Genomic DNA, 27,536 nt, shown 5'->3' with positions numbered 1-27,536 from the left:
CTGGGTGTAATGAGCGTCGTCTGAGGTTTAGGATGTGTGTATCTGTTTCATTCTGCAATCTCTACAGTCCTATTAACTGTAATGGTGTTCCCCCGGATTGTGCCTCCTCTCAGCCCTTCTCCCGCAATCTCCCGTGCCATTGGAACTCCCTACACTCTTGTAAAAAACACCACTACCTTCCACTCTTTTAAATCTGCCCTGAAGATCTACCTCCGGAGCCCAAAAGGAGCAACCTACGCCTACTGCGTTAGTTTTGGCTAATGGGCACAATTGCCACCAATAAGCCGGAACTATGGGCTCATTAGTTCTAGCTATTAAGTGGCACTTATCTGTAATCCGAAACTATTGCACTGGATTACAGCTAGGAGGGAGGGACACACCTTGTGGGTTTTGTTTGGTTATTTACCCACTCATTGCCTGACCATGGCCATGCTAATTGCTATGGGCCTTCCCACCCCACTAACTGCCACTCCCTACTCAAAACACATTATCCCAGGATCTCTTTGAGCTGGGTCTACCAAGCAGCAAAATCATACTTGGGCCTGCCAGCGTTATTTCTAAAAAAATCTGTTGAGAGTTGATGTCTTAATTGCAGCTGTACATAGGCGCTATATACAATAGAAATAAATACACATACGTTGTACTTGTCTAATAAAAGATCCTTAACCAGGTGTGCCTGCAGCCCTTGATGTATATATGTTCCTTGCACTGAAGTCCTGTTAAATACAAGCATTGACAACCTAAACAGTTTGGGCCCAACAGACTGAAAGGTATGAGTGCTGCAAGCTTTCCTTTCCTAGCTGGACGATAGTAAACTCTCTTCTAGGCTAAAGCGATTCTTTCACTTGTCCGTGTAACTTTAAAATAAGTTTCAGAAAATGTTCACTCGTCCGACCGGTTTAGGTGTGAGGGTAACGAGCTGGCCATATAAGGATGGACGTGTGCAATAATCACACATTTCAATCGAAGCAAGATTTAAACCTGCACCTGTTAGGGAAAACATTGCACAGACTGTTCCTGATAACATAGGAATGAAGCGCTGTACCAGGTCCTAAATCATACACCCACTAAGCGCAGAACCCAATGGCCATAAGATGTGTTTCTAAGTGTACCCTGTGTGCTGCCAGCACAGCTGTGCCCACCCCCTGCCACCCTAGTCTTCCGCGCCATTCTTTCAATCTAGGAAACGCACTCCAGCCTTTCAGCAGGAACCGCAAGCAGCAAGCAGTCCGTGACCCAGTGTGCTGGACCCACCAGCGGCGACTCTATGTAGCGTTCACGGCCAGCACGAGTTTCTAGAATCCAGTAGAATTTGAGATGTGAGGCTTGTGAGCCGCCCTAAAGAGCGCCGTGGTTTGCCTGGTATCAAGGGCTATTCATAGACAACAGCGACCACTAAAATCATCCCGCAACGCGTCACTGAAACCGAATCGGCATGGGTGCTAAAACGGACCTATCGGGAGACAGAAGAAACACGCATCTTCTGCTGCTGAATTGCGTGTGTTTAAGCACCTGTAGTGCGGAAGGAGGCCAGCAAATAGAAGCGCTGTGCGTAAAAATAAGCTGAATGGAGGGAGAAGAAATACGCAGTACAGCCTATGATGGGAGCCGGAGCCTGGGGAGGGGGGTAGAAGTCCCTACCACTGGCAACAGGTATTTGCAAAGTAAACAGTTCCGGTCTTTCTGTGGGGAGAGGATGCGCATTTTCTAGGCAAAGCCATGACGGCCATAAGATGGGAAAAGCGGGCCAATGGCGCTAGTACCCGGGCATAGTATGGCAGTGCCTGGCACAAGCCTATGCAAGATCCAAAACCCTATGCTTTGCCAATGTTTATTTCTTAAGAACATTTACAGCATACTTTAATCCACAACTGCACATATTCTGCTACACATGTACTGGTTGTTCAGTACATTTCTACAGGCTATTTAATTTGGTACTAGAGATCCCTAAACACAAACATGCACTCCGAGCAATGTCGTACTCGAGCCAGTGGTTGCCTTTCTATCGGATGTTTGCAAACTCGCGCAGGGGCTCCTACGGGAGCGTGGCCGAAAAAGGCCGTGGCCTGGCAGGGGGTCGCGGCAACATTGACTGACCTGAATGCCGCCTGTGGGGCCGCGCCCCTTTTTGGCCACAGCCCCGGCTCGATTTTGTAAAATGGGCCATGGCCTAACATGCTGCATTCAGGTCGGGCATTGCGACGCCGACCCCTTTGCAGCGACCTCAGACATGAGGTGCAAAGGTGATGATCCCTGCATCTCTAGCAAAAGGGGGTTGGAAGGTCCGGCGGGGGTCTGCACCACAAAGGAAGAAGAGGCTAGGCTTTTGGTCTGCAGCCTGAATCTCTTGCATACATGTTTGACATTAGAAACAATGCCTTTCCTTCTAGTGGGATGGATTACATTGGGACTTTATGGAGCCTCGGCAGGGCCACGACTCCAGCATAATTTTCTTAGACTGCTGGGATCCGTCCAGGCTAGCCCCAGCCCACTTAAAGCCCTGCGGGTGTTCTAATCCTTTGGCGCAACATTACATACCACCGGGTAACCAGACAGATGGGAGTCCGCCTGAAGGGGGATTGGAAGGATGAGCGTTGCATTAGAAGCCGCTGCGCTGCCTGCGTGTGAGCGAATTAAATGGAAGCGCCCAGGGCAGAGCTTGAGAAGCAACGTGCAGGGTCAGGTCGAGAAATGCCACACACGGTCCGTGGAGATGCTCGCCCCCACGGCTCACAGCCAACGGCGCATTATAACATTCCACGGATGCCCACATCATGATCCCAGAGCACAGCAAGCAAAACGGCGGGGCTTCACTTTCAAAACAAGTTCAGGCTTTTATTGTAATTGAACCAATGAAAATCATTAGATGCAGAAAAAAGTGCATAGCACTGAATTGTTAATTTGACTGTTAAATAATTGCTCGAAGAATAGTGAAAGGCTTTGCACGCTGTTTTGCGCGGTATAAAAGTTGTTTGTGGATGAAAACCTGTACAAAGTCAAATTTACAGCGTTCGGAAAATACACAATAAAACACAGAAGTCCTTCTATACAAAATCGTTAAAGACTTTTAAATACGCATTTTTGCTTCTTGAAACGTACAGTATTTACATGGCATATCATAATGTAATGTGGTCTTATTTAGCGCAAAGTCTGCCGGGGTGCGGCTTCATGGCGCTTGGGTGAAAAAGTTGGCGCGGGTACAGTCAGTGCGCCTTTCTCCGGGGAGGAGAGGGGGGGAGCCCCGCGCGCTCAGCACTTCTTGTTCTGCAGCATGGAGAAGAAGAACGTGCAGAAGGAGCTCCAGGACTCGCCGCAGTACTCCTCGGCCACCTTCCTCTGGTCGATGGCCTCCACGTCCTCCACGCACTCTTTGCCGCCTTCGCCCGCAGCCGGCTTTGACTCGTTGGTCGGGCTCTCGGGCGGCGAGTGCTTTTTGCCATGGTGACCCTTCTTCGCCTCCTTGGCTGGCCCGGCCTCTGGCAGGATGCTCAGGTGCGCCTCCTTGGGCGCCTTCTTGCACTCTTTGGATTTCAGCATTGCCTTGGGGTCTTGGCATATGTTCTTCTGCTTCTTCAGCGCCCGGCTGATCTGTTTCCAGTAGTGCTTCTGGTTTGCGGTGTATTCAGGGCAGGCGGAAGGGTTACCCGCAAACTCGCACCGGAAGCTGTCCCCGCCCTTGGTGCACTCCACTCTGAGGCTGACCCCGGTGTTCGCCTCGGACACCACCCAGGTGCACTCGGCTTTGTCTTTCGTGGAAAACTTTCCCTGGGGAGAGCCCCTTCCTCCTTTCGACTTCTGATCCTTTCCCGCCTCGCCTGGCTCAGCTTGCGGCTTTGCACCTTTCTTTTCCCCTTCCCCCTTAGCGTTGCCTTTCCCCTTTCTTTCTCTTTTGCCTTCCTCCGGGTTGTTGCCTTCTGCCAAGAGCAGCTGTGACACCAGCAGCACCACGCACGCAAGCCCCAGCCGCTTCATTTCCATGCTTGCAGGTATACCGTGTTCTCAACCTGTAGTGAGAGTACAAATAACAAACAATGCTTACTCACATCCATCAACTGCATGAACTTTATACATCACACACCAACCATTACAAGTGAAGTCGCAAATCCAGTTTAAAATAACAAGTCTGACACGTTCCTAGCGGCTAGAATGTGAGTGAGCGCTATGCAAAGATATACCCGAAACGTGTCAACTGTATACATCGTACCGTTTAACCAACTTTTGACAGCGTGCAACAAAGCTGCATTTCCCAACATCTTGTATACCCTTTTTTTTATTAAAGGATGAAAGGCTGAGTCTGACCAGAAATGATTCAAACCTGACACCCACAGAATTCACGCTTCTCTAATCTCCCCATCCTTTCCTGAAAACATTTTGTAACTTCCCTTTTCAACTCCCACCTTTTCTAATTTTAAACCATTTAAAACGCCCCGAGACCCTCTGGTCAGGGACGGCGCTAAACACAAATTCGAATGAAAAACAAATAAATACAAACTGATCATCAGACAGCCCCCTGCTAGCGACTGCCTAAAGACAAAACAACTCTTTGTAATTCCATTCTTTAAGAAAACAAGTAGCACCCCAACACTGCCCCTACCTCGCGTCCCCTGCTTGAATGAAGCAGAGATACAGTTCTCAGAGGCGCTGGCTCGCTGCTGACTCGCTGCTGGGATGGGATGTCAGACAGGGTGCGTATGATGAAAGGCGCAGCGCTCTTTATAATGGGCCAAAGACACACCTACCTGTCATTACCGAGTATTACAAAACAGCGCTGCCGTGTTCCGGTGCAGTTCACTCCATGCTTGACACACCTACTTGAAAGAGCGCCAGTGTTTTTTTTTTTCCTACGCCTACAACCCATTCAATTTGGATGGAGTGAGAGTGGGGTGTTCGAATTAATTACATGTCAGGCTTGCCAAATCCCTGCCTTCATCTCCCTGCTGCCCGGCAACTTCACACTGCTTGCGCGTTTCCACACTAATAAACACGTTTCCGCCACACAGGAGGTTGCTGCTCAGAGCTACACCCAATTTTCTGCATTTGTTGCTGAAACATTTTTTAATTTTCTGCGTTCCGCGCTGGAAATGTTCATTATTGACCAGCTTTGCCTGCCTTCGTTTCCATAATAACCAGATTGCTGCCCCTCTTTACTGTACGATACATTGTTGGTAAGTGGGCACATTTGGTAGGAACTGCACCCTAGCTTCTGACAACGTTGAGCTCACATCTGAAGGCGTCGCTTTGCAGAGGGCTTCCCAGGGGGTGGGAGCAGCTCTGTGATTCTGATTTGTTTTGAATTTACTTGGGTAATTCAGGAGGCAGAAGCCTCACACCGCAGCCTTTCAACCATATCTCTACTATGTGACAGACAGTGGCGGAACAAATAAACTGGGGGGACGGTAGGTGCGAGCCATGTTGAACCCCCCCCCCCCCCCACCTCAGTTGCTCAACAAAGCACAGGACACGCCACACTCCGGGACGCCCTGGACCACTGTGCGTGTACAATGTTCACACTGTTCATGCTACTGCAGGGGAACGCACGCATTGCGCTAGGTGAAAGACATATGTTTTTTAATCAAGAGGCGAGGCTGGGCCCTAGAGTAGGTAGATCACTGTGCTGATCATTAGTTTATATTGGGGATCCTTGGAATAGAAGTGCTGTCCTGGGCCGAGACCATTAATATGTGTTGCAGCAGTGTGAATGTATCAGAGCAGCTGCTATCCACAAGTGATGGCCAATAATCAATGTCCACACTTCAACAGCCTAAGATCATTTAGTCAATACAGCCTGTATTGACGAAATTATCTTAGGCTGCATTGACTAAATTATCCTCTTGAATGTCAACGTTGAAGTGTGGACATTGATTTGTGGAACTTATCGGTGGCGCCTTGCCCACTTGATGCGAGGATAGAGGTAACTGGTGTGGTCCTGGGATGTCTGTCACATTTACTACCTCTGCTATGTCTGTGACAGTTTCATACACAGTGCAGCATCCTCTCACTTGCAAGTGCTAGAGAGGACAGCCGGTGCCGCGCAAACGCTCTGTCCAGTAGGCTGCCTTCACTTGACTTCCTAATCTGTTGACTCTGGGCAGCGGGGGCACTCTGTTTATCTCAGCAATGTCTCCAATGTCTCACCAGCTTCCTGGTATCTTTTGAGCGGGGTAGGCATGTGGTTGCTGGCATCCAACGACCTCCGTCTTGCCCTCACAGTTGGTGCATGCGCTGGCAGGATTGCGCATGCTATGCCCATTCCCTTACTCTCGCTGCAGATCCGCTTGCTGGCTGAAGCACAGCTGTTACACAATGCTCATTGTATCTAACTTTAGGCTAACCACCAGTTACCTCGTGTTACAATGTGGTTTCTGCAATAGAGCCTCACGCACCCCCTCACTGCAAGGTGGGTTTGACAGCGGCGGCAAGAATAGAGGTGTCAGCCCCCATTGGCACCCCCCCCCCTTGTCGTGTACGGATGACATATCTTGGAAACCAAAACCTGAGCAGTCAGTGAATAATAGTCCAACAACCTTTTACATTTTGGAAACACAGATCACAGTTTATTGGAGCATACATACAAAATTGGGGGCAGTCCCAGCCCTAAAGCACCATGGTTCATGACCATCTATACCACAAAAAAGGCCTAGCCCCCAAAAACGGTGGGGCAGCTTCTGGCTGTTCCGGTGTCCCCTTGCCGCCTCCATGCATGTCACAAGGCACCGGACATACGCGCCAGATTGGAAAGGGTGGGGCAGCTTCTGACTGTTCCGGTGTCCCCTTGCCGCCTCCATGCATGTCGCAAGGCACCGGACATTCGCGCCAGATTGGTGCACAGAGTGCTTCTCCCTCGCGCCACTGCACATGAAGGTGAGGAGTCTCCAGTGTCCATAGGGATCCAATGCCCATCATCTGACTTTGGCTCGGGTACGGCCATCGGGAAACCACCCACGGTTCAAGCCGTGGCAAACTCCTTCCCGGCTAGGACTGCCCCTAACTCCGCCTGTGACAAGAAAGGAACAATTGGTACAAGATAAAGCCAGCAAATTCACACAAATTCCTTCACCCACTTACACCTCGAACTCCGCTGAAAACGAAAAATTGAATACAAATTGAAGCATGAAAACATTTTTAAACCTTTTCCCCCCGACACACCCCTAGTCAATGCTTAAAATTGGAACAACCATACCCCCTTGCCACCAGCACCATAAAAACCTGTCCTTTGCACCCACTTACACTTCGATGTCCGCTGAAAAATGAAAATAGAATACGAATTGAAGCACGCAGGTATTTTTTAACATCCTGTCGCTACTCCCACCCTCCAGTCTTCTGAAGGATTCAAATTTGTACCGTATGCAGCAAGCAATTTAACCCACCTTTCTTTGAACTTACACCTCCCTGTCATCTGAACCTGTAATATTAGAAACCATCAGCAGTATGAAATCCTTCGGAACCATTTCCTTTCCCCCGCTAGCCCCTCGCTGTCATTTAAAATTGGTCACTACTACCCCTACGAAGAAAGCCAACCCTTGAAACTGATTACCACACCGCTTCTTACACTCCGGTCCTCCGTCCCCCCTCCCCCAATTCCTGTCTTCCTGTCCTTACCTACCTGGATCCTCCTACCCCAGTTCCATCCGCTTGTGCTACATGACCTGCCATTGGGTGAGGGTGGGTGGGTAATTTGACGGAGGATGACTTCAAACAGAGGCCGCTTTTGCAGTCCTCATCCGCATTTGTAGGCTGTCCCCAGAGCCCGGCCGGAAATGCCCGCCCTGGGGATGACCTCCCCCCGCCGTGACACAGCGGAAGGGGTAGGAACCTCACCTGCGGGGGGCTGCCAGAGGGGCACCCATGCTATGTGGGACGTCCCTCGAGCGCCCCCTGCAGGGGCCAGTACGTCCCCTTATAACAGGAGTCACTCAACAATTACTAAACGGTAGTCACTCGACAGTTACTAAGCTTGCTCCTCATTTCACAATCATTCCTAAGCCTCAAAAGACTGCACTGTGGTCCAAACACACCTGACACAAAGGTGTAGCAGCCGTAGGTATACATAAACCCCAAAGTTATTTGTCACAATATATTATGCAGCACAAGCAAGTCAGGGATCTCTTTCCCCTGCAATGGATGTGGCGCACAATAAAACCGCTTTTTATTTTTACAATCCCAATTCGTTTTTAGGAAGGCCTCCAACCCACCTCGCACCCTACCTCCATAAGCACCACGTGTCAAAATAGACAAGGAACCAGGCCGGTGTGTTATCAATGAATATTTTATTAATTTATGATTTAATGGGAAAATTGAATAAACAGTTACAATAGCCACCAAGGTGTGGCAACACAAACTTCAGAGTACGTTTTCGGTCACGTGGCACACTGAGAAAACTCATACTTTTATGGCACAAGGATTTACTTTTCACTTCTCTCACCAGTACTATCAAGTCCATTTAAAACGCCATGAAAATGAATTCACACCAGAAAGAAAATGCATGCACACACAAAGGATTCTTGAGTCCCAGCACCCCTCCCCACTCAGGCCTCCACTAGGTTTGTCAGCTTTGAAGGGAAGGCAGTGGCAAGGAATGGGAACACAAGATTACAATCAGATTTTTAGTGGGGTATTCAAAAACAATATGGGGAGCCAGCAATGAATGGGGCAATTCGTTTTTCTGCACCAGGAAAACATTTTATTTTACTTAGTTAGGGCAGCAGCTATGGGACAGCACACAAGGCAGTTGGTGCTTCTTATTCTTAGGAGACAAATAGGGCTTCAGAACATACTATCCAGCACACAATAGGAAAATGGATTTTGAAAGATGCAATACATAGGCAAATAGAAAGGGAATGCAATTTGAAATTCGTTATCACAGTACAGAAGAAGAAAAGGAATAGACTAGGAAAATTGTTTTTAAACAGTTAACCTCAACTTCCAGGGAAAGGAAAATGCAAATGATACTGGTTTTTACTAAGGCGGCAAATGACAGGCACGCTTTAGCAATGGGGAACTCACGATAGGAAACTGGGTTTTCACTTAAAATGACAGAGGCACATAACAGGTAGGCTCTCGGCAAAGAGATTACTCACAATAGGAAATCGGTTTGGGTTTAAAATGACAGATGTAAATAGAAATTTGTTTTGGAGAACATCATTTAAACACACAGACAAATTTGTTTTCAGCTCACAATGAAATTACTTCTTTGGGGAACATTTTATAACTATAACAACTCTCAAGACACTGGGAAGAGATAGTTGGTTTTGAATTCCAACTATCCCGATCCCGTGAAATAATGTGGAAATTAATTGATTTACTGCAAAAAATATACTAAAGATCTACACACACAATTGGAGATTCTTATGACTGAAATGCACAGGCAAAGGATTTTTCAAATGGGAAAATTACTACAATGCACAGATAAGTAAAGGATTTTCAATAGGACTATGATTGAATTACACCAAAAAGAAGATAGGGGATTTTGTCCATGGGGGAATATCTATGGCAATGCTGAAGAAGATAGGGCTTATTTAATCTATTGCTGGGGATGTATATACTTACAGGAGAGTGCTTGGTGGACATCAGGGGGGCTCCAGAGCATCACTGCGGGGACAACCAAAGGGTCAGTCAAGGCTTCTCTCTGTCCTCTAAAAGGGTCCCACTCCAGCTACTACAGCTCCTGGATTCACTCCAAAATTTAGGCCCCACTCTGTAAGTATGGTTCCAGATTTGGTCAGCTGCACACCTCAGTATTTGGTAGGGAGAGTCCTGATGTGAGGCTGAGCGACTTATTCATAAGGTAAGTGAGATCACAGATGTGTCATAGTTCTAACTAAATGGATTGGGCAGTGTTCAAGGGTTCCCTCCCCTCTGTGGGCTGATCGGTCCAGAGAAAGTGGGAGTGTTCTGGGAAGCCAAGGGAGGAAACCCAATCCATAACCTAATTGGCACAGCGGTCTGGATCTGGTTTTTGCACATGGAAATCTCACTGTATGACAAATGCCCTTTCTCATCATATTTGGACACATATGCCAGAATTTTTTAATACTAAATTTTACTGCGACTCAAATGACCCTACTTAGAAATGTGTAGTTTATTCCATAGTAGAGCTACGGTTTTTCCACATTTACTCCCAAACTATATTGGTGCTCGGTGGGCGGAATATGGATCACATTTTACATACTTTATTTTACAAATTTATATGGTTCTCACATTTATCCAGAGATCACAATCAGGGTTTTCCTGAGGGGTCCTTATAATCTGCCGTATTTGCATCTCCACTGTGAAGGGACCAGACAGAAGCTGGATACCTGGTGCTCTAGAGGTTCACTATTGTGGCTGTGCGCCTGTTCATACCTTGTAGCTGAGTCCCTCTGTCGATGGATCGGAGCTTGGGATGAAATTTGGTTCCTATGTGCTTTGACACCAGTGATTACAAAGGCATTGGTGGACAACAGGTTAGCACCTGGGAAAGGAGCAGTCACAGAAGATGTGAATTCTACCTTCTTCACCAATGATTTCATAATATTTATCGACATTGTAAGATGATGCAATATCAACAGAACACTTGAGCCAATGCATTTTTAGATTAACACATTTATTTCTCAAATTCAGCAGTGTGGCGGTATGATTTGTCAGCTTAATGAGGTGGTCTACCTAGTGTGGCTCACCAGACAGTGGACAGAACCGGTAAAAATAACACAACTGTCTCAGGGTATCTTAACTAGCTAGGGTCCGAGAGGATTCTGCTTAGTTTGCTAGGGTCCCACAGACAGGGCTTTGATAAGCTTCTGTTTTCCTTGTCTTGCAACTGCTGATGATCTTAACATGCACTGGAGGAGTTCAATGCCTAAGAGGATCTATGGGAAGAAACTATGACTCCAAGGGTCCAGCTATGTTCCAAGTGTCATGATGGATAATTAATCTTATGATAGGGCATGTCTAATAGGATTGCTCTGGGATTGCTCATCCTGCTATGGTCTCTCTGATCTTATAAACACAGTCCCGCTGAAATAGTGACCAGCACACTTCATAGATTCTCAGCATTTTTGATTGATTGATAGTTTATTTTTATTGCACTCGTACACAGGTGTTTCAGAGCATGACAAAGCAAGGGAAGGTAACAAGGGAGAAGAAAAACAATGATCTTACTTGAGGGATATAGCGGCAGCATGCTTATTGACTTCCTTTGAGTTCCTTCCTGGCTCAGATATTGAAATCACCAGCTGCTGGTCACCTTTCTAAATTCTTGATGTGGTGACCACACACAACTACTAGCAAGAATTGCTTCCACCTCCTTGCCTTAACGGATTACTTGCCCATCAAGTATTTCTCCCCCATGACACGGTCATTGTTGACATTTTATTATTATCCACGAGCCCAGGGTCACCCTTGTATGGATTTTTGCAGGTTTGGCATTCACCTTCTGTGCTCTGGCTTTTGCCACAAACTAAGCTATAGCCCTCAGCAGGCTGGTGGCAACTTATTCTCATGATTCTCTGACCACCCTCAGGATGTGCGATATAGCCCTCAACAAGCTTAGCACAATCTACTTCTGTGACTTTCTGGCTTCATGTTATCCTTCGTGGATCACATCTCTAACTGTGACGACTCTTCCTGTTCTGCCCTCAGGTCTTAAATAGGACTTTCAATTACTTTGATTAGCCAATAATGCCTATGGTTGGGTTTCCCCTGCCTGTGTTCTCTCCCCCCTGGGTTTGGTTCACGTCTCTGTTCCCTTCATTTCTCCATAGTGTCTTCCTTTATCTAATTAATTCACCCAGTTGTTGGGCCTTACTCATTCCACCTTCAGGATTAGTTTCCTACCTTCTGCTCCAGATGTGGACCGAGGGTTTAAAACCCTGTCCTGCAATTTTGAAATCAAGTGGAAGTTTCTATTTGTGGGTCTCCACAAAGTGTCTCTAGACTGAGCAATTGTTTTCTATGGAATTAGTGTGTGGGCCTCATTAGAAGTTTGGTGGTAGCCTTGCCGATAAAACCGGCAGGCTGCCGCAAACTTGCAGTTTTTTTCCAGCACCCGCGAATGGGCAATTACCGGGTCATTACGGCCCTGACGGACCCAGTAATTGCCCTTTCGCGGGCGCCGGAATGGAATGCTTCCCATTTGAGCCCCATAGGGCTCAATGGGAATGGGGAGGTCGGATGCACCAGCACCATTCAGAATGTTGCTGATGCAGCTGACATGATGTGCTCGCGTGTGCCGCTCTGCCTCCAGGTAAGACCTGGTGGGCAGAAAGTCACCCGCGAGCACAACTCATAGTTTGCCGGTCCAGGAACTACGGTACCGGCAAGCTTACCGGTACCATAGTTCCTGCACTGGCAAACTTGTAATGAGGGCCTGTGTGTTTTAGTCAGATTAGGGAAAAGGATTTGTTCACCGTAGCTGAGGCTATTCACAAACTGATGTTTTGCAATTCGTGTTCTTCCTCCTCGATTCTCTGTCAGCCATGCATAGTGCTGTCCGGCTCCAGTTTTGCAGGAGGAAGCAGAGACACTTCATTCCATCAGTTTGGCAAATTTGGTCATCATAATCCCGCTGTCTGTGAAACATCACCCCAACCCCTTTCAAATAGGCATGCCATCTTTCAAAGTTTGGGCTTTCTAGATGACCAATGTTCTTTTATTTTGATTTTGTGTAACTCTACCTCTCCACCCATAATTAATTCCAACAGCTTGTTGTGTTGCATGCATGTGACTGTAAAGTACAAGGTGATGGGAAGTCATACAGTAACTGCTCTTCTCGGGCACAGGATTCTTCCCACGACCATCCCTGGTGGCTTTATAGACATTTCCACTTGGTTCCGCATTCTGCAAACAGTAACGTTCTGTAAATGCTCTTTTAATGAGTATAAACACTAAATAGTAGGTACGCCAAACCAGGCACATAGATGTTTACAGGGAAGTGGTAGTGTCAGCGATCTGGCAGAATCTGTTCAATGTTATTAGACTAAACCTATGCTGTAATGACTTTAAATTGAGTGGGACCTCATGTGGGGAAAATGTAGCAATCCACCCCGAACACAATTTTGTGCAATTTATATTATTTGATGTCTTTTTCACAGACATATGTAACCTAAGTCTAATGGTCTCGCACACCACAATCACAGTCCCATCTTCTGGGACAAAAAAACAGGCTATGTCATTACAATAATTCCTTTTACTACATATAGACTACAAAATATTTGATAAGTGGTTCTCCAGGCTTATTATAAAGGATTTCCTCCTACAATACTGTTGGTAAAGAGAAGGAGAATAAATTACCACCCCAAACGACTACAGTATGCCTGGTTCCATCTTTCTATAAACAATTAATAATTTTGTTCCATTTGCAATAATTATTCAAAACAAACACGCACTCTTCTATCAGTAGGTGAAAGTATTTTTGAATAAGACTTAATTACCTTATATGAAGAGACATAGATCAAATCACTGCATCATTTCAATCATTTTGCTTTTAAAATGTTTTGAAAACAAATGCTAAATCACTTTTAAAATGTAACACAATCACATGATTAGGAAATTATTGCAGTAATCAACAATTTCTCACATATTTTCTCAGGCGATTCCCTGTAAAACATCTTCATTTATGTGTTGCTATAAATTTCGAAGTGGAACCCTTTCACCAACCGACCCACAGGTGTTTATTGGAATGCTGTTTTTGTTTACTATTTCACCATTTTCCTTTTAGCCCTTTTAAGGAGTAAACCAAAATAGCTCTTTCAGGACTTATATTTCGTCAATGTTCATCACATGGCAACCATGTTTCTTTACCGCACCGTTAATCAGTAAAATGCACTGTACACATCCAGCGATCCAGTCTTTTGCCTCCTTGAAAATCTGGGAAGATGATTTGTAATTTATGTTAATCTATAGAGGCAAATATCCACTTTAATATGCAAATTCTAAGTCCGTTTAAGTATTCTCTAAGGCAGGGATCTGCAACCTTTGGCTCTCCATTTGTTATGGACTACAACTCCTATCAATGCTAGCCAGTTTATTGAATGCTGGGGCTCATGGAAGCGTTAGTGCAAAGTATCTGGAGAGCCATAGGTTGTAGACTCCTGCTCTAAGGATATTAGTTTGCTTACCTTCAAAGTTACTTTGGTGGACACAGGCAGTAAGACTCTTCACAGGCTGTTCCCTGTAATGGCTCCCTCTGGTAAATCTATTCTCACTTCCTAGATATAAGCAGGGCCTTCTGATATTCCTAGGAACCAACTCCAGCTTTATGCATTCTGGTTCTTCTCCTAAACCCAGAACTCCCTCATCATCACCTCACAATGGCTTTGTTCAAGGATCTGTTCTTTTTCTCATCAGTCTTCAGTCTGAATTGTTATGAGATCCCTGGCCTTCTTTCTAGATACTTCTTTCTGCTCTCTGTGTTTCCCAGAAATTCCTACCTTTTCTAAACATATAGGGTTATAAAGTGAACCACCCCAAGCCTTATGAGACAGTTGTGATAGAATACTTCTTCTATTGGATCTCTATTTTGATTGGATGTTTGAAGTGCATGCCAGTTCAAATAAACTACATCCGTAACCCCTGATTTGACTGAAGTACGAGGATTCTATGGGGATGGGTGGATTTCTCAAATATGTACCTCTCCCTTTATTGGAGAAGAGATCACATGTTGCATTTTGTCCACCCTCTCAGTGAAAGGCCAGCACAGAGAGGAAGATTTTGCAAAATAATGAGGTTATTAGAGTTACATTTTCAAGAACTTCACCTTCTAAAAAAAGAAAACCATAAGACTTTTCAAAGTGAGCTGTTTTCTGAAACACAATTTACATTTGGCTACTGTGAAGAATCTGAGGTGTCCTCATTTCTTTTGCCAAAATATCCTCTCCCCTCCAAGTGGCCAGAGAAATGCTGTCACTATCAGATTCTGACCCTGGGGGAGGATATGAGAGGGAGGCTCACCATGGGTTGGAGAGAATTGGGGAGTGGGGGTGAGGCACCCTTAGGTGAGACACAGTATCCCCCATTGCCCTTTCACCATGAATCCAATGTCGCCCAAGCCTTTATAAGCTATTTTCAATCCCTTCCCTATTTTTCCCCTAAATCATTCCCCAATACACACCAGTTTGTTACTGGGACGAGGAAGAAACCATATATAGAAATACCTCCTCTCTTTATTAGCATACACACATAAAAACACCTGTTATGTACTGGGACAATGAGGAGGCCAGCAAGAGCAGTACAGGCCTCCCAAGTCAGCAATCAGCGATCTAGTCCTTTTTGGACCAATCAACCTGGTGCAAGGTTTAAAAGCAGGAAGTACAACGAAAATGGAGTCAGTTGTGGAAGCAGTTCTACTGACTGCTGGATGAGAGCAGAACTCTCCTGGAAGGGGGCGTGGCAGACAGAGTGCTCCAGACCCCTTGGAAAATGAAGAGTGTATTCAGTGGGATGCCAGGCTGAAGGAAGCAGGAGGCCGGTGGCGGAAAGCAGAAAGAGAACCGGCGTGACCAGGCGAAGCTATCAAGTGAGGCCTGAGCTGCAAGTCACTCATCGGAGGTGGGAGCAAAGCCACGGAGAGCCACTGGGGAGACGGAGCGAGGTGCTGCACAATAGAGAAAGAGGACTCATTGAAGCCTCACTGTAATGCCGTAAGCTCTGACTGGTGAATCAAACTAGGAAGGGGGACACCGGGGCGGCAGGCGGCAAGCATGCAAAGCATTTAATGAATGCTGATTTCAATGAAAGCAAGTATCTTTTGAAAACCGATACAGATGAAAATGAAAGTAAGCACTTTTTGAATACCGTTCTGATTGAAAGCAAGTTTGGGGAACTTCCTTATAGAAGGAACTGTGTAATTTGAGAAAGCAAGCATTGGCAAACAAGTATTGGCAAGAGCCACGAGAATATTAGAAACTATGTAATTTGAGAAAGCAAGCATTGGCAAACAAGTATTGGCAGGAGCCATGAGAATATAAGAATTCAGAAAACAAGCATTTGCAAACAAGCAATGGCAAGAGCCAGGAGAGTATGTGAAAGTGCAAAAAGTGAATGGTGGCAAAATATGATAACGCATCAGGAGGATGTGAAATGAGAATGAACCAAGCACCACTGTAAAGCTGAAGCAGTGGCAACGTGCATATGAAGAAGAAGCAAGTAAGGTGTGTCGGTTACGTGACCTTTAATGGGTGGACCATGTGGTCCTACAACTGTGCCTAGACCAAGTGCACCGATCTATGGAAAAGCTACAGAAAGCACACACAAAGAAGATTGCGATTTAATAGAAAGCAAATATTGTGTGATATGAAATTAAGGAACTGAACTTTGTGACATTGGTGAAAAGTAACCAAACCAGAAGAGCTAGGAAGTGTCCCAAGGAATTGTATTGTTTTGGAAAGATGAAACACTTGAAAGCTTGTGGAAGGGAACCCCTTTACACTGTGAACTATTTTGAACTTGGGGAAGGGTAACCCTTAACAAACCAAGAGCTGGAAGAAGCTCTGAACTTTTATTTGAACACTACTTATTTTGATGCTGACATTCTTACACATTGTATACAATCAGATGTGATCGCAAGTATGGGTCCTGGACACACAAACATTTCATTTGGACTTCTTGACACAGACTATCCTTAATTTCTTTTAGGTAGGGAAATCCCACTTAGCATAGGATAAGTTAGGCCTTTTTCCAACACTACATTTGATAAAAGCTTATAGCCCAAACTTTATTCAGTTGTCAATGTCTACTTTATGTTGCCTTCACACTACGATAAACATAATTATGTTATCGATTTCTTTTTTACGTATACATATTAAAATATGGGTGGACCTCTATTTCATGTTTTAGAAGTCCTCCATGTTCAGATCAAAGTCATATCATTGTGTGTCTGTAACTAGAATTGTTGAAAAGAACAATTGAAACACTCTTTGAGGCATCCAATTTAAAGTAGCTGCATTTTTACCTTTTCAGCATGTCCAGTTCAACTGTACAATGTACTGCTTAAAACACAAGTTGAGGGGCTGTTTATTTGAAGATAAGATTCATTTGTTCTCTTGGGCATAAAAACTCCACTTCTCTGCCACTAAACATAAATGGAGGCAGAGGGCCATCCTGCTCAATCTTCAAAATTGTAACACAATTCAGATTGTCTCTGTGGTAAACAACCTTGACTCCAAAGAGAAAGAAAGCGACGTGGTTCATCAAAGCCACTGAGTCGAGGGATGAGACGATAAGAAACTGCACTGTGCTGAATGAAAAGTAGCGACGCTGCTTGAACTGTGAAAGGATAAAGAGAGATTGATGAAAAAGGAGGAAAAGCAGCAATAGAGGAGTTCAGCAACACGTGGGTGCTCATTCAGAAAACTCTGGGCGATTACCCGATTGTTGAGACTAACAATACCAGAAGCCCTTTGTAAAGACGAGAAGGGGTAAATGTGGTCATACAGGGGTCTTGTAAAATCCTCTACACATTCGAAAGTCTTTGACCGACAGGTGATTGTAAAGCTAAGGGAAGTGAATCCTGCATCATAAGAGTTGAATGAGAAAGGTACGATTGACAAGATTGGCAAGAGTGAACCCGAATGAGGGATGCCGATACAGAGGGGGCGATGTATAAAGTCCCGCAATACTGTGTGTTGACGAGTGAACCTGGCCGAGGGATGTCCACAGTGAACTGTTGAAAAAGACATTAAGATTCGCAAAGGCACAACAAAATTGCATTGAAAGCCATAGTGAACCCGATCGAGGGAGGCGAACCATCGAGGAGGATCTGAAACCGGAAGAGGGGGATCCAAGGGTAAGAAGCTAACACCCACCGACCCGTGAATGCAACAAAGCCAAGTCTAATAGGAAGGAAGGTGCGCTCAACATATTACCTCTTATAATCTCAACTGAAGTAATGGCCATACATACTGTTACTTTGGAGTGATTGCTGGACAAACCAGGACCTATTTTTTTGTGTTCATTGTATATGCATATCTGCTTTCACTGGTCTGTTTTCAGGTGGGTTTTACAACATCCACTGCAAAAAATCTAATCTCAAACCACAGATAACACTTCATGACTCCCACACTCACTTCAAGGGACCCTAAATGTCGTTCTTGTTTTAACAGTATGCAACCAAACAACACCCATAAGCTGTGTGTCCGCCTCATATTCCATCTCCCTCCTATCAGTACTCGAGTGTAATAATGTTGGCTTATAGGAGGTACCTAAACACTACCTTATATACAAAATAAAAAGGGATTAGACACCAACATCCATAATGTTTAGTTTTACTAGGAAGGAACATTGTGGGATATTGATATTAGCCTCGGGAGCCACTACAACCAAATGGTATCTAAGTGTGCAGCCTAAAAACCACAGAAATGAAAACAATATATATCTGCAAGCTACAAGGAGGAGCTAACACAGAAAGTGACAGGTTTTCAATTTTCTACGGAAAAGAAACAAGTTCTATGTCACCCTCAGAGGCAGGGGGAGAATGTCATAGTTTAGATGCCAGAAAAACACTGCATCTGTTGAGTATTTGATCTTTTTGGCCATTCTAATTGGTGCCACTTAGATCAGTGTTTAGAACTAAGGGGCCCATTGTGTGCAATGTGAGTAGTTTGAATGCAATTCTAGACTTGCTTGGCAGCCAGTCTGTTACTGAGTATAAGGGAGATATGACAAACTCATAGGCATCATTCAATGTTATGTACAGCTGAAAAGAGTTTGCATGTGCAGTAAATTGAGATGATAACCTACACTAGATGAAAACAAATCTGTTTGTCATCTGCCTGATTTTAGAAGTCGGCCCCTCGATTCTTTAGTAGGCCATGTAAAGGTTTCACATAGAGATTAAAAAGGATGGGTGGGATGCACAAGCCCTGTGAGACACCATAAACAACAGAGTCAGATGTACATTCATATATTTTCACACAAGATGTTCAATTGCTTAAGAAAAGAGGAGAGCCCTTTTACTGAGTGTTTCGTGGCTAACATGTTGAGATTTAGTGTTAAGAACAAGTGGAATGTTACATATGCAAGCTATTGCTAGACGTTAATGCTGGGCACTTTATAATAAAGAGGAAGTCTAAAGGGAATAAAATGGGAAAGGCCTTCTTGGCAAAGCATATCTCTTCCATGTCGAAATCTTGAGCCCAAACTATTAAGCATGGGATGTTATTAATTTGGGGATGCACCTTCGAGCAGAGAAAACTGTAAAGTTTAAAGTGTTCCATGAATGAACCATGCTACATGTGAAAGGCAGGCACAGAAATAAAGTATTTATCATTCAGGGAAATACCGCAAGTATTCTATTAAAGGTTATAGTTGGGGAACCACCACGGGAAGCAGGCAAGATGGCTGCCTGCTAAGGAAGCTCTGTATACTTCCTGCTTCTTCCTGTGGAGTTACATGGATTATCCGACCCTGGAAGGGCTATTTCGACATCCCTAGTAAGATGGGGGGGGGGGTAAACCAGCAGCGGGCCCGATGGCAGAATGGTGTGGGCACAGATGACAGTGGGAGATGCCTGAGTACAAGGCCCCCTGTGCCCCGGGTGGAGTGGAGGACACTAGGAGCGGCAGCCGAGCAAGCTGCAATGGCGAGGGCGGCAGTCATGGTGGCAGAGTCTCCTGGGGGTGACTACAGCTGGGTGTCACCCTGAGGTGTGGGGGAGACTGAGCAGCTCACTGCCTGCTTACAGGGAGGCGCATCACATAAACCATCCCGCAGGCAGAGGGCTCTGGTGTGGGCCTGTATCTCAACGTCCCCGTGCCTGGATGAGATGCAGCGTTGGTGGGCGCTCGGGACTGATGCTAAAGAGGTGTTGTGATGGGGATTAGAGGAAAGACGTGTCAGTGACTGGGTACGGCACCCATGGTTTGTGGTGAGTCTCCCCACCATGGGCCTGAGCTGAAGCAGCAGCTGCCTGGAGGACCTGGGCACTGAGGAGGTGGAGGTCGGGAGCAAGGGGAGCAGAAGAGGACCTGAAAGGCGCTGGAGGAGGGGTCAGAAGTTCCCCATGCTTCCCCGGTGGTGCTGGGTGGGGGAAGAGGAGACAACAACCACAGGGAATCCCGATCTCTTTCTGGGGAAAGAGTCGTGAGGGGAGAGCCCCCGCTGTTCAACTAGTGAGGGAGCCCCAACGGTACTGGGCAGGGTGGCATGGTGGTGTTGGTGGCGAGCCACGGAACAGCCTCTGGTTACCAGGAGAGGCCTGCAATGCCACAAAGAGGTGGAGTGGGCTTGTGGGGTGTGGGGGGGGGGGCAGTGGTTATGTAACGTTGCCTAAGGGGGGCAGACCTGCTCTCGTATAAGACACTTGGCTAGGGGATGATCAGAGCCCATTGAGGTCACATTGGTGAATGGATGAGTTGGAGACACTCCTCGGATAGTTACCCCTACATTGAAAGGAGGCCATGGCAACTTCAGGAGGGGACTTCCTGGCGGGGTCCCCGGAGAAGGAAATCAGTGTAAGATAGTGGCGAAGCTTGCTGGAAAGTGGAGAACATTGAGGAAAGACTGGGGGGGCTTGAGGTCAATCAAACATCAGTGGACTTTTTGGAGACCCAGCTGTGCCTCTTGGAGGTGGATTCAAGGGAGGATGAGCTACTTCTTATAATCGACGACATTGAGAACAGGGAGAGGCCGATTTTTCGGGGTCAGGGAGCTGGAGGTGGAATCCCAGTCTGGGTTGGTAGCTAAGGTACAGCTGACCCTAGCGCTGGTTCTCGACTCCAAGGAGGGGCCCCTGCGGTTCTTGATCGAGTGTACAGAGCGGGTGGAGGGGGCAGGGGTCCCTGCTCAGTGCTGGTGAAATTCCATTTTAACACGGCTAAAGCCCGGATTCTAGATAAATGAACGCCATGGGGTCCTTTGAGTTTGAAGGATCGAAGGTGGCCATCTATGAAGACCTCTCCAGTTATACTTTGATGAGATACAAGAAGTGTGCCCCCCTGACCCAATGGTTGAGAGATAAGGGGGTGCGGTACAGATGGAGATACCCCTTCGCCCTCATCTTCGAATGGGAAGGGGTGAAGTATCAGTTGGTCAGAGAGGATGACATCCAGAGGGTAACGGAAGAACTGTAGGTCGAGGAGGTGACACAGGGGCAGCCCTCACAACGTGACACAAAACTGGGAGATACTAACTTTAACCCAGGAGACTGGAGGAGAGTCCAGTGTGCCTGGAAATTTTCAGGCAGAATGCTCCCTTGCCGAGATCTAAAGTGACTTGAGAGGGGCTAGGTTTGATGGATTGAGACTTGGTTTTCAGGCTGTCTTTCTGGCTTCTTATCCCGCCTCTTTGATGGAGAGGTGGGATGGAGGATGGTGAGGGGGGAAGGGCTTGCTCCTACTGGGTGGGGGAGGGCTGGGAAAGGTAGAGTGATTTTTAGTCCTGCTCCCCTCTGGGTGTGGAGGGGGGATTCTGTTATGGACTTTGAAAACGCCTGGATAAGAGACTGGGGGAGTTAGACTAATCATTGCTTGACAAAGGTGTGGGGGGGGGTCTGTTGCAGGAGTTTGGGGGTCAAGATGCTGGAGGAGTCGGGCTTGGTGATGCAGTTTTGCTCACCTAGTTGGGGGTTGGCGACGGTTGATATGGGCATTGGGGGTCCAGGGAAAGGGGGGTTGGACTGGGTGTGAGGGTGGAGGAGGGCTATCCTATGCTCCCTAAATTGCTGTAGGTTGGGCAGGCGAGTGCCGAATTAGGAGGTTTTCATGGAGATATTATCTGTGCACTCACCGGAATGGTTTGATACAGTTAAATTGGTGGTAGGAATCAGGGGGGGAACGGAATGGGGGGAGTTTGGAGTTCCTGGTGGGCTGATTCTTCAGGGTGGTGAGGGTGGGAGAATATGGGCGCCTCATGGGGGAGGGAGGATGGGGGTTTTGTGTTTAAAGGGATAGGCTGGGGACTATTTCTTCTTAGAGTGGGCATTTTGGGGAGGGGGTTTTGTGTGTTGTTGTCTTGTCATTCCTTGTTGGTCACTTGGTGGAAGACTTGGGGTCTCATCAAAAGTTGGGTGGTATTCCAGTGGTAAATCTACCAGAATACCGTCCAATGCAATTACCGTTAACAGCACTTTGTCCGGCGGTATTACTGCCGGAGTACAAGTAGAGGTGGTGGTGGAAAATGGGATTCAGGGCCAACTTTCAGGAATGGGTAAGAGACCTGTATATGGTGTGGGTAGCAGTCAATGGGGTGATGTCAGAGGAGTTTTTGCTATCCAGCGGGATGAGGTAGTGATGCCAGCTCTCCCCTCTCCTCTTTGCCCTGGTTGTTGAGCCATTGGCAGCTGTGAGAAGGGCACCATGGGGGATTAGGTACATAGAGGTGGATGGTGTGGAATTCAAGGTGTCCCTGTTCGTGGACAACATTGGCCCTCATTACGACCCTGGCGGAAATCGAAAAACGATGGCGGAAATGCAATACCGCCATCGAATAGCGCTCGGTGTGACTATGACCCGTCACCGTAAAGTACGATGCCATTAGCGACACCGTAGTGAACGCCAACGCTAACTGCACCAAGTACGCGCGCGCGCGCCATGCCAAACCGTAATTAGCACCATGGCGCAAGGGTACGCGAATTCCGACCCTAGCGGACATGTACTTAACGCCATCAAGCACGGCGGAAAGTACCATTCCGCCATGGTGAGAAGTACGGCATCGCGAATCAACCGTAAACGGCCCCACTGAGTGCCTGTACACCGCTCCCTGGCCACATAGTACAACTCCCCGTAGGTGCAACGAAGCCACAATGCAACCAGTGAAATGTACAAGTCACCCATGCATGCCAACGAACAAAAGAATCACAAGAGGGGCCAATGGGAGCTGCAGGGCACAGATGGCACGAATACAGAAGCTATACCAATGGACATGACCCCAGTCTCCCACCAAGAAACGCACGCAAACACAGGCACCTGTGACCAGCAATATTCCGATAATCACATCATTCCACCAATCCACCTGGCTGACCGGCATCTGTTACACAAAACCTAATCCCCCGCCCCTGAGCATGACATCATCCAAACAGTCATATTGGCAGCCCTCACCCCTGACCTCACTGGGCTTCGTAGGCAAACGCGCCCAGCACAGTACCCAGCAACTATACTCCGAAGCTGGAACCCAATGCAGATCTCCTCACAATACATCGCTCCCCAAATAGGAATATGCCACATCACTTGCAAAGAAGAACGCTACACGGCCCATATCAGAATAGAAATTTAATGCACAACAAATTCACCAAGCCCATACAGCCATTAGGCCATGAACTCCAAAACACATTTCACCATTGTGGGCTGCATCCGCAAGAAATGACCAGCTACTTCTTGTGTGACGCCCTGTTTCTTCATGGTACACAGGGGCTACATTCTCGTACGAAAAGGCAACATGGAAGCGCCTAGAACCGCAGGGCCGTCCCAATAGGGAGGCACTAGTCCAGCTGAAAGGCCGAAATGTTGCTCCGAGCCACTAGTACTGCGTAAGGGCATGTGGCCCATTGGCGATCGTCCCATAAGATCGTAATGCTGCTCCACTGATTAACACGAAGCAGCAGGTGTCGGGAGTAAAACCCATCTGCAGGAGTGGCATACAGATGGCAGTGGCAAAAGGGGAGGAGATACCTGTCAACCAAAAGAAAAGAAAAAGAAAAGAATGGCCATCAGAACTACATTCGAACAACTCACTTCAATGATCACACTAGATCCACAGCCATATGCATGCTAGCCCACTCCAAAGGATCATCACCACCCCAAAACCACTTGCGACTCATAACTATCCATATCGAGGTGAAAACACCATCACAAACGAGTGTACCTGTGCATGCGTCTGTGAAAACAGAATCCATCAGATGGGATTGGTAACGTGCATGGACACAAGTGTCTGAAGGCGCGTCGAGACAGGGAGGGCTCAACAAGGCCAGATAGACGATGGTCCCACTATGACAGCCCTGCATCACATAGCGCAGGGGAGGCGGACAGATTCCAAGAAGCCCTGTACATGGCAAACACCGTATCAAATCATCTGCCCATGCATCCATTCATCATTCCCTCATCCCGTAATGATAACGCCTGTTTCCATACTCACATAACATGTGAGAATTCCATTGAGTCTGTGCGTTATGCAGCCTGCAAAATCCACTGTGCCCCAGCCCGTAATTCCAGTGTTGTGAAGTAACATGTATTTGGGAACGTCCGGCCTCATCATCCACTTCGCTATTGCGCATCCCAAACTATTCATATCAATCATTGCATCCTCGCCATGGCCCCTGTCCCAAGGACACTGAACAATAGAACGTTATATTTGCAGTCAGACCTGTGGGCATCTCCTCGCCGCTAGCTGAAGACCGAAAGCGCCGCCCTTCGAATTCCTCATTTGCAACATCACGTCGAAAAGGCATCTGTGGCCGCTTGAAATCACAAATTAATCCATCTAGTGCGGCTGTGTGTGAAAATGGCAACTGCCTTCACTCACAAATGGGAGGCCCCGCCCGTCGGTGTACCTCGGTACAGTGATGCATGAGGGTCCACCGTTACTCGAGTACTACGTTCCACTGACCCTTCACAAGTCTGTTCGCGACTGCAAAGAATGCATGTGAAACAATGGGACCATAGCCGAATGAACATATCAACCAATGTTACACGGCCATCGGGTACTAATACATGATTGTAATAGCAAGATGCCATTCCTCGAATTGCAGCGTTGTGTGCGGGACGTGCTCGCCCAAAGGGGAGAGCAGCTTGCACAGGTGGAATGAATCACCACAGGTGGAGGCCATACAGCCTGAAAACACATAAATTGCACGCCCAGTCCACTCCCACAACCACTCCGAAATGCTACCGGCAGGACTCGCGATGTTGGCCCTGGGGGACCTGATAGCACTGCAAGTACTCCAACTCCAAGAAGAAGACGAACACCAACTACAACCGGCCGCACAGAGGAGACGCAGGAGGAGGAGGAGGGCAAGGCAGGGCCAGCAAGGGCCGCCAGCACAGCCACTACCACCACGCAGGCAGCCCGCCATCCCACCCCTACTGAAGGTGGTGTCTGTACTCCACTTCCTGGCCACAGGCACCTACCAGCACACAGTCGGACAGTTGCATGGCATTTCTCAGCCACTGTTCTCACGGACACTATTGCAAGTGCTCGATGCCCTCCTGCAGCACGCAGACGACTACATCTCTCTACCACGCTCGGAGCAGGAAATAACCAACACAAAAGTGGGATTCCATGCACTTGGCGGCATACCGGGTTGCATTGGTGCCATCGACTGCACCCATGTGGAATTGGTCGTCCCACATGCCATGGAGGCCCAGTACCGCAACCGAAAACAATTTCATTCACTGAATGTACAAATGGTGTGTGACTCCAACAGGATCATTACACATTGTTGTGCCCGATTCCCTGGATCAACCCATGATTCTATGGTCTTGAGGAACTCTACAATACCACGCTACATGGAGCGACACGCAGGGAACAGATCCTGGCTACTCGGTGAGTCTCATTTCATGCATGATGATGTGGGGTATGTGATGCGGCAATGACCTGGCAGGAAGGGGGGGGGGGTGCGTACGTAGCAATGGCATTCCACATAATTCGTTTATCGTCCACATACAGGTGATGCCGGATATCCACTGAAGAGATGGCTCCTCACACCAGTCCGGAACCCACGGGACCAGCATGAGGAGGACTACAACCATGCCCACTCTCGTACCCGTGTAGTCATTGAACAGGCATTCGGCCTACTGAAGACTCGTTTCCGGTGCCTCAGCAGGTCTGGCGGGGCACTCCTGTACCGCCATGAGAAGGTTGCAAAGATGGTGATGGCATGTGTCATGCTCCACAACATGTGCGTACGTAGAAATGTGCCCATGCCCCCTGACGCAGAACTGCAAGCACCTGAAGATGGTCATGATGAGGGTGGGGATGTGGCAGCACCTCAAGGAGTCTGCGAGGCACAGGAGGGCCGTGAAATTCGTCAGCATCTCATAGATGCATGCTTCTAGCACTCACGCCTGGTGGCTGATACATGGACACGGGACTCGTGGCACTGTGTGTGTCTGGTACATGCACAATATGGACTGTACGCCTATGATGGCCTAGTACACAAAGATCATTGTCCACACATCTCATTGTTTGATCGTGCATTGTTTATGGCATATGTGATATCATGTGGAACACCCTATCGACCCGCCACCCAAGTGAGCCCAACACACCCCCTCCACCCTCCCACCTCCCCCCCGAACACCAGTGTCCAAAGATGCTCATTGTCAGTGGGCAGTCGCTATTGCAAGCCCCCTCTGCGGGTATCAGGGGCACCCCTGCCTGTGGAGCGCAGGTTCCTCCCAGATCTACGTTGGGGGCTGCCCTGGACGGAACTTGCAACGGATGATGTCTCTGCCTGCTCACGTCCATGCATGTCCCTAAGGGTTTGTGAGAGCTCAGTGAGCACACGGCGCACTGCGGCAAGTTCGGCACATACGTCTTTGGACGTCGCATGCAGTTCCCCCCTCAGGCTCTCGGTGCTTCTCTCCATTTGGACTCTCAGGCTCTCGGTGCTACTCTCCATTTGGACTCTCAGGCTCTCGGTGCTATTCTCCATTTGGACTCTCAGGCTCTCGGTGATACTCTCCATTTGGACTCTCAGGCTCTCGGTGCTACTCTCCATTTGTGCCCTAAGTGTCTCAGTTGATGTTTCTATGTCTGCCTTGGTGCCCCCACATCCATCGGCATGGTCCTTGAGGAGCGTGGCCAGTTGCTGCTGTTGCACGATTAACTGGTCGAGGGACTGTTGCCTCTGCTGGGCCATGGCCATTTGCGGTGGTGTCACAGAGGGGCTGTTCGCCTCATGTTGCCCTGCCACAGGGCTTGTGGGGGATGGCCAGTCGTCGTCTTGTGGGTGCCCCTGCGTGGTATCCTCATGGTGTACGGGATGGAACAGACAGGGGGATTGGGACAGGTCATGGATGGATCTGACTTCGACATCCCCGTCTTCTGTGTCGGAGCATGCTGCCATTAATGGGGTGTCACCTATGGTGCTGCTGCCACCAGAGGCAGTACCTTCTGTGGCATCCATTGGGGGGACCTGTGGTGGTGCTGTTGTGGGCATGCTGGCTGCTGGGGTGCCTGTTGATGTTCCCTCCTGTGTGCTGCCACTTGATATGTGCTGCTGCCGTGTCTTGATGCGTGCAGCTGAGGTGGAGGGTCTTTGGCTGTCGGTCTTGGCCCTCTTTGCAGGTGTGCTGGTAGGGGTGTCCTGGAGCTCGTCGTTTGGATCGGACCCTGTGGTGGAGTAAAGGAGGGCGAGCGTTATTAATGGGTCTGTGGGAATTGGAATGGCAATGTATCACATGCATTGGGGTGGTACCTGAGGGTGATTTGGGTCGGGGCCTTGGAGGTGCTTTCATTTGTGTGTGGAGTGAGGGTGCAGTTGTTTGGCAGCCTGCAGTTAGGGTGTGCCTGCTGCACGTGTAGTGGGTGTTTTTGGGGTTTTTACTTATTTATGTATTTATTGTGTGTTTTAAAGTGCGCTATCAGGCCAATGTGTGTGGACGTTCTCCTGGCCATGTGTTGCTGTTGCGCTA

At 47.7% G+C, this 27,536-nt stretch overlaps 1 protein-coding gene across 1 annotated transcript; it reads right to left on the bottom strand.

The window, feature by feature from the left end:
- Positions 1 to 2,814: 2,814 nt before the first annotated feature.
- On the bottom strand, positions 2,815 to 4,712 carry FGFBP1 (fibroblast growth factor binding protein 1). The gene is made up of 2 exons (XM_069631931.1): positions 4,595 to 4,712; positions 2,815 to 4,004 (listed from the first exon to the last, which is right to left on the bottom strand). Exon 2 carries the CDS (start codon positions 3,976 to 3,978, stop codon positions 3,250 to 3,252), a length of 729 nt encoding a protein of 242 aa, XP_069488032.1. The 5' UTR covers positions 3,979 to 4,004; positions 4,595 to 4,712; the 3' UTR covers positions 2,815 to 3,249.
- Positions 4,713 to 27,536: the final 22,824 nt, after the last annotated feature.

This window comes from Ambystoma mexicanum, chromosome 6q (assembly GCF_040938575.1).
Source record: "Ambystoma mexicanum isolate Mex_15411 chromosome 6q, UKY_AmexF1_1, whole genome shotgun sequence".
Taxonomy (NCBI): Eukaryota; Metazoa; Chordata; class Amphibia; order Caudata; family Ambystomatidae; genus Ambystoma; species Ambystoma mexicanum.
Note: the sequence above shows the minus strand (reverse complement) of the source record. Positions and strands in the feature narration are given on the sequence as shown.